We start from the raw sequence: 13,559 nt of genomic DNA, 5'->3' as shown, positions 1-13,559 counted from the left end.
AGTATGTTAATAAACTTTTGAGTGATTTTGAGAATGGAACATTGATGAATCATGAATTCAAATTGGCTCTAATCATTCATGTTCAAAATTATTCAACCCCCTTTGTGCAGAATCGTTTATTCTTTAAAATCACCAATAAGTGCTGTCTGTAATTGTTTAGAAGCTTCTGTCTCCTCTCTACTACAGTCTTGGTCCATTCCTTGCCAGAAAAAGCTTCCAGATCACTGATAATCTTTGGGTTTCACATTGCCACTGCTTTCTTCAAATTCAACCAGATATTTGCAATGAGAATTAAGCCTGGAGACTGAACAGGTCACTCAAGTACATTCTATGACTGATCCCTGAACCAAGCAGAAGTAGATATGGATGTGTACTTTGGGATGGCTGTCCTGCAGGAAAGTCCACTGATCATAAGCTCCAGTCTTTGCACCAAAGGCATCACAATTCTTGTCAAAATGGCCTGACACTTTAAAGAATCCATGATGTCCTTCACACAGTCATGATTTCCACTTCCTGCTACAAAAGCCATAACAGGACTGATCCACCTCCAAGTTTGATGATGGAGATGGTGTTCTTCTGCTTATGAGCTTTGCCTGTTTTGCAGCCGACATACCGCTGATCCATGTGCCCAAAAAGTTCCAGTTTGGTCACATCACCCCATAAAACATTCCTTCACACAGGTCTACACAAATTAATTGTATCCAGTTCAAGTTGGCTTTTTGTTCTTATTGATCAAGAGTGGTATTCATCAAGTTGTCTCAACATGAAGGCAATGCTTGTCTAGTGTTCTTCTTGCACACATCATTGAAATGGTTTCCCTCTTTTCAATGGGTAACCTTACAAGTCTTTGGCTGTACATTGCAGGTTTTCCTCAGTTGCTCTGATTAAACATTTTATAATATTGTGCTTTTTCTTCAACACCCTCAAAGGATTTCTGGTAAAACACATTTTAAGCTCAGAAATAAGGCTGAGAATGTGTCTCCAGGAACTTTCAATGTCTTGAAAATCTTCATATAGCCTTAGCCTTTCTAAAGTAATACAATAGTTATTCTCTTTAGCTATTGTGAGATCTCTGTTGCCATTTTTGCTACTCAACTTCAACACATGCATGGGCTAACTGTATGTATGTGTAACAGCTCAAGCTAATTCTATTTTTAATAGAGTTTCTAAAGGCTTAATTGTGTTTTGAGAATATTTTATTCCCCACCATAAGTGATTTAAAAACAGCAATAATTAACACAATAATTATGACATAGCAGTATTATTAAAATATCTAATAACTTAAAAATATTACATTATATATTGACAATATCACTTTTAATATGCCAGTGAACTGTTATCGATGCAATTTTTATTTTATCCTGGATCTTCAGAAAAGCTTGTATTTGTAAAGTACTGCAGTCTCTGAGGGGTTGAGTAATTTTGATTGCAACTTGCAAAATGCTGCTGCTAGGCTCCTCACTGATGAGCATAAATGAGATCACATTACCCCAATATTAATATCTTTGCTGCTGGTTTTTAAAGCTCCGAATGGGTTAACTTCTTTATATCTGTCAGATTTATTATCTGCTCACAATCCGGGAAGGTCTCTTAGGTCTTCCAACCAGAGACTATTAAACGTTCCTCAGGCTAAATTGAAATCAAGAGGTGACCAAGCCTTAGCTGTTGCTGCTCCGAAACTCTATTCTCCGAAACTCTATTCTATTAACTCTATAACAGCCTATAGGTTTCTAGAACTGGCCCTACACTGAATGAATTTACAGTCCAACTTAAAACCCATCTTTTTTCTCTGGCTTTTAACTGTAGTTAATTGTACGGTGTAAACTCTGCTCTGTGCTGTAATTTATGTTATGTTAATGCTGTTGATGTTTGGTTGATTGTACAGCACCTTGGTCAACAATTGTTGTTTTTATTGGTGCTATATAAATAAAGTTGAGTTGAGTCTGAAACACTGTGAAAACACCAGTGTAGATGAGGAACATTTTCATTTTAAAATGCAATTTTACACAAAGTGTGAACAGGGTGTAAGACTCTAGACTGGAGGGTCTTTAATTATGTTTACATCCACCTAATTGTATGTGGCCTTTAAAAAAAAAAAAAAAAAAAAAAAAAAAAAAATGTTGGATGAAAATTCCAAGATGCACATAAATTCAGATTCACGTTCTTCAAATAACAAGTCAAGAGAGTAGGGGTGCAACGAATCACAAAACTCACGGCAAGGATCATATTGCATTAGCATATCAGATTTTAATAGCATATCTGATCATTTTTGCATAATTTTTAAATTTGAAGCAAAAACAGAATGGTCTGGTTAACCCTCTGAGGTCTAAGAGTGTTTTGGGGGCCTGACTTTTGTGCTTTTTACAGCTGCTCATAAACATATACATGGCAAAAGTCTGAAAACACTGTATTTATTTATATATTTAATTATTTTACTTTTTACCAGTACGTTTGACATCTCTAGTGAACATACAAATGACTTGTCACTTGAAACCTATCGCGCCAATCCCGGATAGGACACAGCGGAAGCCAGATACCCTGCCCAAATGGTGCCGCTCACATATGCCACCTTCTCTGCCTGACTAAGCCGATTTGATGCACACAATACTTATTCCGGTATATGTTTATATATAAACTTGCAGCTGCCTCCCAAACCCACACAATGTCAGACTTACAGGGGCTACGAGGTGAGGACAGCTTCTCACCAGAGAGCTGTCCTCCAATCTATGCCTCATTCTCTCTCATACACCTCTGCTGAGCTTCCCAGCTCAATTCTTGCCTCAGGCCATGCTCAAGCCAAACTTTACAGAATTTATGTATTTCACCCAAATTCTCTCTCGCAACATCAGCAGTCAGTAACTCGATACGGTAACAGGAGGTCAAACCTAAACTAGTCCACATTCGTGAAAAAGTCGATGCACACCGAAACAAAAACTGGAGATGGAGTGTTAAAAAGTTTAACACCTCCGAAGCCAGTTAAATTACATAATTTACAGTCCTAATTGCAGGAGAGTTTAGGCTCCAATTTATCATTAACACAACTAAAGTGTTTTTGTTTTGTTTATTATTTATTTTTTTGGTCTAGTTTTTCAGAGTGCGAACCATCTACAGTCTCTTCTACATTTTACTGGTTTTCACACACCTGGACTTACAACTAGCCTTCATCTGAGCGCAAAAATATTCCCTTGTCCTCTTTATTTTTTTCACCAAAATTTTTGTCAGGGGTCTGAGAGCAGTTTGCATGAATTATATATCAATTTAAGCAAACTTTAAAGTTATCAGAGACTCTCAAAATACTTCCTTTACTGTTCTGAGGAAATTAAGACTCATGGATAATGTCACAATAAGTTACGAGAAAAATGCATTGTACTCTCAGGGCTCCAGACTGTGACATTTGCACCCACAAATATTAATTTGAGTGATATTTTTCTTTCTTTTTGAGATTGCCAGTGGTGACTATATACATGTAGATGTTATAACTTAAAAATGTGCATGTAATTTAAATTTTAATTCTGCCTGTTTTGCGATCACATCTTTTGTTATGTTGACGTAATAAACGGAGACAATGCGCATCAAAAGTTTTTAAGAAAAAGTATTTTCAATCACCACCATTGATGGCACACCTGCTAATGAAAAAGCAGATCCAGTTGAGGTGACGTGCCTCGGTTCAAGCAGCACGTGAACCCATCATATCTTTCTCTTTACTGAGTAGTACGAAATAAATATGAATGGACATCAAAAGGTATATTATAAGATAGAGTACAACTTACTGAAATGTCTCATGTAATTATTAATTTAGGGTTTCAAACCGTGGAAAATGTTTATAGCTTACAAACAACACCACCTAAGAATACATTTACATCGGAATAACCATTCTGTGTCAATTAGCTCATTAGTATGCTATAGAAAAGAAAAAGAAAAAAATATATAAAGAAGAGCATTTTGCTAAATATATGCACTAAATTGCATATTCATATTTTTACTTAGCCTGTCGTCTACATGATAAGAAAGAGTTCAAGAAGCTTAAGATAAAATTCAACACCACCTACATACGGTGTAACTGCATGCTACAAATGAAGAAACATGTGCAAGGATGGACAAGGACTGGATGTGTGCAAGACATATGACAACATTTATAAGATGCATTGAGGAGGAGCCCAAACTAGACCCAATGGCCTAGTGATGCTGACATAGTTTATGGTTAATGATATTGGCACTGATCTGGTGTAATAAACCATTCTTTGTGACTGTATATAGTTCTGAAGTTGGAAAAGACATTGGAAAAGACAAGAGTTCACACTTTAAATAAACCTTAGTTCCCAGGAAATCTACAAGATTAAAATGCTAATGCTGTAAAAGAAGGGGAGAAATATGACACTTGACAGTATGACTGAAATGTTAAGGTGTAAATATTTTAAATAAATAATATGTTTATTTTGCTGCACTTAAAAAAAAAAATATTTTGTTATTTTTATTATTAAAACCAATTAGTAAAAGATGTTAAGTTAGAAAACCAAATATTCAATGCAATATTCACCATCAATACTACAGTAATATTCAAGGTTGGGTTCTACAAACAAACAAATAAAAAAGTAAAAATAAATGATAAATATATTTCAGTCATGACGGCTCTCAGGATAGTTTAACATGATAATTAATGCCAAAACATCAATGTGAGTCTTCCTACTGTCAACACATCTTCAGAAAAGCAGATGTAGCACATTCCAGTGCTGCACTTACAGTACAGCATACATTAAATAACCCACAGTGGATCTATATGGGTGGAGCTGGGTGGGGTGAAGGGTCTCTAATAGAGTTTTACAAGACTTCACAGCAAACACAGAACCAAACAATTTAAAATTTAAGCAGCAAGTTCAATTGGCTCCAGAATCAGCAGAGGTTAGTCAGCTTGTGCAATGTTATGATGATGTCACTGTTTGCAGATTGCATTAAAGGGGCGGTTCTTTTTTTATTTTTTTTTATTTTTTTCAAGGCTTGATTGTGTTTATGAGGTGAAGTCTAGCATGTTAATGTTTGGTTTTGTTTGGTTTTTTCCTAAACATTATTTTACACATCTTTATTCTACGCTACTCTGTCTTTCTCTTATGAGCGCTCTGGGGATTTCCTGGTTTTATGAAGCCCCTCCCTCAGAAATACACAATTGGCTCAGATTGGTTAGCTGGTCCAGTGTGTTGTGTTTTGCTAAAATACCTAGTGCACGTTCAGAAATGTCATACCCCTCATTCAATGTTGTATTCTAAACAATGGCGTCGTCAATATTGCTTATCAATTTGAGCCAGAATGAGACCCAGAAAATATTAGTGAAGAGGATTGTGCAGAACCTGTGCAAGGATGGCTCTTAAAGCTACACTGTGTAATTTTTAGCGGCATTTAGTGGTAAGGGTTGTGAATTGCAACCAACGGCTCAGTCCCCCGCTCACCCCTCCCTTAAGAGAAGCTACGGTGGCCAACACAGATTTCGTCGGTAAAGACAGCAGTGCGCAATAAAATTTCTTTACAAAAGGTAAATCAAGGAATTATATTTACTTAATCAATAAATAAATGTTATTGCAAATATTAATGTACATGTTCGGCATTGTGTCAGTGTTTTATACGCAAAAACAAAAAAGTGACGAAATGAGCTCTCTAGATCAGTTTGTCCGTTTAGGGCTACTATACAAACATAGTGGCGACTTCAGTGAAAGGGGACCCACGGTGTATGTAGATATAAATAGCTCAATCTAAGGTAATAAAAACATAACGGTTCATTAAGAAAGTTCTTTATACATAGTTATATATATTGAATTTCTGTTGATAGATCTGTTAATAGATATTGTTTATGTTCAAACATCAACATTACACAATAACTAAAGTAAAAAAAAAATGTAATCACAAACAACCACACCTTTAAGAACAGCCTGTGCCGTCTAAATACAAATAGTTTTGAAAATAAATGTACATTTTAAAGAGAACTGGTTTCTTTTTCACTTAGCAAACTTATTATTATCCAACAGGTAAAAACTTGTACTAACTAATAATGGTTCGGACGAGTTGAAACGTAACAATCAGGGTTAGGGGTTTGTACAAATAATAAACAGCAGGTATGAGAAATAGTAATTGTAATGATTGCTGTAGCAAGCACCAGTAATTATTTCCATCTCAACCCTGAGTGTCAGTGGCATTTTGTGACCATCTGGGAGACCATTAAAGGGGTACATTTGTGTAAAATTATGCTGATTGGGCTCATTTAAAAAAAAAAAAAAAAAGAAAGAAAGAAAAAATAATTAAGAATGAACATTTTTCCTAATGGAGTACAGGTGTTTTCTACAGCTAAATACACACATTCAAGTCTACTCTGGATTTCTATGTGTGTGTTTGTGAGAGACGGAGATTACGTAAAGCTTACAGAGGTCATCTCTGTGTGGCTCCTTCTAACAATGCAAGAGTCTGTTTGAAGGAGCAGCACACCTGGTCCTGAATAAAGGCCTATGTAAATTGCCTGAGCCAGACAGGCCTTTCATTAGTGTGATCTCACTGTTTGAGCTCTTTCTCTCCATCTCAGCATCAATCCATTCCGTCCCAGGCATGAACATTCTTTTATTCCAGCTAATCTGCTCTCTCCTAATCGAAAAGCTGGTCAAGATACACAAAATGGAAGAATATCAGTCAACGTGAAATAGCATTCACATATTGCTTCCAAATTGTGACACTTTTTATTACAATTTATATAAAAAGGTAATGTATATAAACAACAATTTTAGAAAACTGCTCCATAGATTACTCATATTCGAAAAATTTAGTGTAGTGCAGCCGAAGTAATGCAGTGCACTTAACAAGTAGAAATAATCTCCAGAGAGCTCTAAGCAGACCATTATAACCATTTTGTATGGCCAATATGTTCAGGCTGTAAAATATTTGGTAGCACTTTATTTTACAGTCTTGTTCCTCATGTACATACTATGTTCTTATTATAGTAATTACAAGAACTATGTAATAACTTGGTACTAAACCTGAACCTACCCCTAAACTAACCCTACCCTATGAAGAACTTTCTTAGATAAATACACTGTAAGCACACTACAGGTACATGTAAGTTCACGTACTGTAAAATAAAGTGCAAGCAAATGTTTTGTGGCTCAACTTCCCAAAAACATAATGATAGTTGATGATATATTTATAATTATTCATAAATTATATAAAACAATTTCTAATACAAATAAATACACATTAAAAAATTGCTAGGATTTGTTCATCCGCATGTATCTAATTGTTTTTCTACATAAATATAAAAACAAACAAACATAAGTATATTAAACCAACGCAAACATTTGTCACTATCCCTAGATAAAGGTTACATATTTTTTTTTCTTCCCAAATCTATCCATATTTTCCATTATTGCCATAACTTTTATGAAAGCATAAGGGTGCACTGATTTTTTTTTTTTTTTATTTTTTTTTTTATGACAAATATTATGACAAATAAAATAATTTAATTTCTCATTTTGGGTCCTATAGTTAAAAGTTATGTAAACTAAATAACTGATTATATTAAGCATAACTAAAACTGAATGTGATGTTGCAAATTACTTTTTCTCAGAATGCTCCATTTCAGACTGTTAAAGGAGAGTAGATGTTGAAATTAACTGTATTTTTTTATTTTTCCGCTTATTGCGATTATTATGGGGGAGTATGTTTTTTTTTATTTTTTTTATTATTTTTTTTTTTATCAAATATGTGCAGACTTAATGAGCATTGCAGACTTCTATCAAAAAAACATAAAAGAAAAATCTTATTGACTCCAAACTTTTGAATGGTAGTGTATAAGCAAAAATTATATTTTTACAAAAACAAACATGGGGAAATATTTGAATAATGTGCACGATGAATCACACAAAATATATGCCCAGCAATGTGCACTATCAAAGTAAACAGTTTTAATTTCACATAGAACTTCAACAGTGTTCCAGAAGAAGAAAAAAAATTCCAATCACATAGTAGCACACTGATAGCCTTCGGTAACAAAGTAATGTAGCCTTCGCGATCAACACACACTCCATGATACCGGTCCCCAGGGGTGATGCATATCGAATGGCTGTTCGTGACTGATTCGGCAGAGTGTCTTTACTAAACGCAAAGAGAGCGCGCGTGTGGAGCGGTTGAGCATGTTTGATTACAGAGTGACTGAGATCAGAGGCAAAAACACATTGGTATAAACTGCATCACATGTATTTAGAGTCATAGAAGGGTCAGCACGTACTATAGAGAGGCATTACAGGCAGAGCTAATAGGGAGGTTGGAATATGCACAGTATGTGTGTGTGTGTGTGTGTAATAAATATTTAATGGAAGAGTAGTGTGATGCCCAGTTGCAGCCCAAGGCTCTGCTACACGCCACTTACAGTGAGCACAACCCTTTCATCATCCACACACATGGAATCGCACACACACACAATCGCGCACGGCTCTTCCAGCTGCAGTCTGACCTGAAAACCTGTCTGCATGCTGCTCTGGCTGTCTTTCTGAATTAAGAGCACTCTCACTCTCGATTGAGCACACATTATTCTCCGGCTAGCTCTGTTACTCTCATCTTCTCTGTGTGTGTTATACACTCCTTCCCCTCCCCCAACCTTCTCCCATCATCACCTCCTGGCCTTTTTTCTCCTTCTCTCCCTCTAATTCCCCATCCCTCCCTCTCTGATGTCTTGTTTCCTGAGCTCAGCTCTCTCTGAATCAGCAGAGGTTCTCAAGCAGGTCAGCAAAGCGAGGCATTACAATTACTGCCTACATCAGCCTCAAAACACACGTGGATTTATTACTGTACTCGCATGACGCTAATGTTGGGGAATGGGTGGAACTGATTTAGCCCCCGTTTCTTTCATGGCTTTCCAGAAGATGTGGCGTTAATGTTTGCGGGGTGTAATTAGCGAGGCAGCATCGGGGAGGAACGCCGACATCTGGCCGTTGCCTCGGCTCCAATCGTGTCGCTGTCAGTCTAGACCTGCTTTGGAGAGAGTGATCAACTGCAGAGCCTGGTGGCAGTGCTGCTGGGAAGAAAAGGAGAGAAGGAGAGAGAGCAGGGGAGTAACAGTGCTGGAGGGCCAGCTCGCTCTCTGATTACTGAGCTTATTACTGCGAGGAACTAGACTTGCTTATAAGCCTTGTATCCTACAAGAGAGGTGCATTTTTTCTTTCTCTCCTGTTCTTCTCTGTCTCTCTGCTTAATGTTAAATGTTGCTCTAAATAATAAAGTTGCTATTTTTTATGTTGAACTGGACAGATGATAAATGGATGCTATCATATTATAATACATTAAAATAGATAATAAAAAAAAGTGAACCATGCCAGTAGTAGTAATAATAGTAATAGTAAATCTTGATATTACCACACTCTAATAGGGACCTACAGTATGAATTTTTTTTTATTATTATTTTTTTTTTTTTTACAAAATTCCATTATTTCTTTTTTCATTTTTCTGGATTCTTTTTTTTTTTTTTTTACTCCTTTTAAATAGTTAAATTAAAGCTTATTGATCAAAAAGTAAGTCTAATTAATTAAAACCATGAAACGTATACATTTTCACATTTACATTTAATAAAATGTTAACAAAAATTATGCTTAGGGCCCTATTAAATGTGTGTGTGATATGAAAGTATGTGTTTTAGCATGTCTAATTATTTGAATGCATAAAACAACTTAATTTATTCATTTATTTATTTATTTTTTCGTAAAGAAGCCTTATGATTTTTTCCCCCCTCAAAAATTCTGTGTTGTGTATTTAAATTTTTCTGGTTATCAAAGCAAGGCATAAAACATTAAATGTCATTTATCTTTTAACTACTGAAAATTAAGCAAACTTTTTTTTTGGCAAACAAAGGGGATTTACTATTAAAATAAAAACATGGAAGAAATGTTGTGTTATACCTTTAAAAAAGAAATGCTAATTAAACTTCAAATCAAACAAGACTTTTATTTTGACAGGTTTCTGTGAATACCTTTACCTTTACATTCTTCAAAATATCTTAATTTATTAATACAGGTTTGGGACAATGTGACAGTGAGTAAATAATGACAGGAATGAAGTTTTTTTTTTTTTTTTTTTTTTTTTTTCAGTAAGCTGCATGTTTAAAGAGTAACTAAACCCTAAACCAACTTTTTTTAGTTAATGATCCGTAAGAATGGGGCTTTATTAGTGCTGTTTATTGATTCAAGTAACTTTTTTGACATTTGAGTATAAAGTGTTTTAATTCTACAAAATATGGTGTAAAAACGTCTGAGTGCTGCCCTCTTCAGGTTGAACGGTGGCTCCTGCAGTTGATTTTTCCTATTGGATGTTGCGGTGGCAAGTGACGTAAGCGGTGGCAGGTGATGTATGCAGTTTCCAGCTCACCATGCCCCTTGGTACGAGCTACCACGCCCTTGGCAGTATAAAACCATCTTTTTCCGTCAAAATTACTATAGTGAGTCAGGAGTTGGAATTGCGAGTATTGAAAAACGAAAAGGATAGACTATTATAGCATCTATTTAGCATAGTGTTTATATACTTATTTAGATTATTTCGTGTAGCCTATGTAGTTAATTAGCATAGTTGTTAGTGTAACGTTAGTATTGTTAGTAGCATAGCATTGCATCAGTTAGGATAGCTTCAAGTTGGCATAGATTTATCTGTATTTAGTACAGTGGTCAGGATGGTACGTAGGTGTAGTGTTGCTGGTTGTGACAGCACTGCTGGACTGCATAGTTTTCCAGCAGACTTGAAAACCAGGCGCCAGTGGTTGCATATACTTGGCCTGGAAGACCACGAGTTCCCGCCTAGAGCTGCAGTGTGCAAACTGCATTTTGCGCGGAACTGCTTCTCCAGCGCAATGGAGTTGGAAATGGTCTTCTACACACAGCTCACGATGAAAAGCGATGTGGTGCAGGAGTTAAGACCGCAGTTTGAAGGTGGGGGAGAGAAGTCCTCTACTTCAAATAAACGCTCTGTTGCAAAGCTACTTGCATCACTACAGTCACTCTCCATTTTAGAGACTCTGACAGCAGCTGTCAATTAATCCGTCACTGCGGGTCTCAGGTTCACGCCCCACGCACTCAGCCCCGCCCTCTGTTCGTCCCCTCTATCTCTGCTGTGCTCTGCCCACTATTCAGCATTTGTCAAATATTGCCAGTGGGTGGAGTCGGGCTCTGACCAGGGGTTTAGTCACCCTTTAATAGTCCTGCTGTCACTTTAAGAACTGCACTGAATGAGTCATTATCTTGCTCAGCTCGGTGTTCATGATTATCTAATCAAAATAAAAGAACAGGGCTGAGTCTAGGGGAACTCAAGACACATCGCTTTCAACTTGAGCAGTGGATTAAAACAATTTATTTATTCACCAAACGGACACAAGTTTACTTCAAGAATGAACAATGAGGCATAGATAAGCTTGAAGTTCAGTGCTTAAAAAAACGGAGCAAATGGAAAGAGCGATCTATATTACAGCTCTATAAATGAAGCATAAAGACATTATTAGAGCCACAGAAAGACAAACGTTTCAATGCAAATGCTCAATATACAATTTTTGATGTACATTAACAAAGGTTCGGGGCGAATATAATGGAAAAGGAAATGGAATGGCAAGATTTTCTGTCAGCTGCATTTAAATCCTGGTCTGAAATTTCTCGCTCTGTTCAGCCTGCAGCATCATGCATCTAAACAAATAACACATGCTGTCAGTGATTTCAACCAGTTAAGACCACTCTCGCACTGTATAATGAAAACAGACCCTTCTCAGGCGCTCCAACAATGGACACAACACGGAAAACTATCGGCATGGACTTTTGCGGATAACCCATTGTTCCAGGAATCAACTATCGATTAATCTGCAAAACCGATACATGGGTCGACTACTACTTGAGTCGCATTTAATGTTGTTTCATTGGATAAAAAATATCAAATCATATCTGCAAACTTTATTTGCTTAAAGACTGAATGTATTGACCACAGTTACCACAGCTCCTCACATTAACTACATTGGTTAAATATGCGTTAATTTTGAACAATTTCAATACCTAACTTCAGACATTCTTAACAACATTTTCTTAAATAAGTGAAACTGCCATACCAAACAGGACAACAGGCAGATGCCAAAAGACTACTCACTAAACCTGTCCCTTTGAACTGAACTTACTGAAGACCTACTGTTAGTTTCCATTTAAAAAATAAAACAAATACTATTCTAAATCTGTTGAAACACATAAATCTGAAGGTATTTCAGCGAAGACAGGATCAGGGGGGAGAATCCATTATAAAACACTTGAAAATATATTCAAATTTCATGCAAAAAATACGATAAGGATCAAAACAGATGATATATATATATATTTCTTCTATTGCACTGCTGCAGCACACACCAATATGGAACCTTTATTTTTATGAGTAGTGTGTAAGGCCAGCCAAAACTGAAGCTTGTCATTTTGACCAACCCCTAGCCACTCCTGCGAGCAATTTGCATCAGACGGTCAATGGGATGTTCCGTCTGATGCAGAAACAACTGTGATGTAAGCTAAGAACCTAACCTAAAAAGTTGCTGATGCATCGATAAACACAACATGTTTTAAAAGAAAGTAAAACACACAACAGCTGTTGATCATCACAGGCCATCAGTTCTGAAACACAAATTCCAATTGGACCTTGAAAGTTCAAGGGAATCATCTGAACTCCAGCAAGAACTTCTTCAAGCAGCTGAGAATATAAATTTATCCGCCAGCAAAAAGTGATGAGACGAAAAAACCCAAATGCTGCATAAGCAGGTTGAAGCAGAGGGCTAAAATTGGGCCCAATCACTGGAGGGCTCAACTTTTGCCAATCGTTGGCAGCTGACCAGCCAGAAAACAGTAGTGCAGCTAAAGAACAGCTACACAAACTTTAGTTTATCACGCATGACTTTTTTCCTTTCTTTCAGCGCTGCAGACCAGGGGTTGTCGGCAACACAAGCTTTAGCTCCTAAAACTCACTTCTTAATGGCAGATCTTCCCCAGCTAATAAAGGAATAATGAGGGAGTCTGTATGGGGTTCGCTCCCCAGTGGAAGAGAAGCTCTCAGCACTCACAGTAAACACAGTCTGTTCAGACTACAGATGATCAGTTTGATGTCTGTCTCCATGCAGATGCTTCCATTCTTAAACAATGTAGGCCAGCGTGGTTAATTGCTACTGAGACGACCGGAGGAGTGGTTACGTGAGCATTTCTGCTGCAGGTGAGTGAGTGTTTTTGTGTGACAGGACTGACTGACGAGCGAGCGCCCTTGACTTGCGGCAGGCGAATAATGCCTATAAGGGCTGGGGGAGGTTCATTATCAGACATATCCCCCCGCCCCCATGCGCACATATATTTATGCACACACTCGTGCGCACACTTACACACACTCTGTGAGGACAGTGTAGCAGTCTTACCCCTTCCCGAAGGCACCTCATTAACACGGTGTAGGCGGCAGCAGGAACGACCCACAATCCTCCTGGGCGCTCTTTCTTCTCTTCCTGCAGGGGAAGGAAAGAGAGTATGTGTGTGTGTGAGTGAGCGAGAAAG

General features: G+C 37.1%; 1 protein-coding gene across 4 annotated transcripts in view; it reads right to left on the bottom strand.

Annotated features, from left to right (window-relative positions):
* LOC113116192 (serine/threonine-protein kinase ULK4-like) overlaps positions 1-13,559 on the bottom strand; it is a 194,820-nt gene that overhangs the window by 162,185 nt on the left and 19,076 nt on the right. For all 4 annotated transcript variants that reach the window (XR_003293986.1, XR_003293988.1, XR_003293987.1 and 1 more), the window contains one exon: positions 13,427-13,510. Coding sequence is in view for 1 of the 4 variants with exons in the window: in XM_026284177.1 (XP_026139962.1) it covers positions 13,427-13,510 (84 nt within the window). In the remaining 3 variants the exon portion in view is untranslated. The remainder of the gene's footprint in view (positions 1-13,426; positions 13,511-13,559) is intronic.

This window comes from Carassius auratus, chromosome 16 (assembly GCF_003368295.1).
Source record: "Carassius auratus strain Wakin chromosome 16, ASM336829v1, whole genome shotgun sequence".
NCBI classification, from domain to species: Eukaryota; Metazoa; Chordata; class Actinopteri; order Cypriniformes; family Cyprinidae; genus Carassius; species Carassius auratus.
The sequence above is the reverse complement of the archived record's forward strand: the minus strand, read 5'-3'. Positions and strand labels throughout refer to the sequence as shown.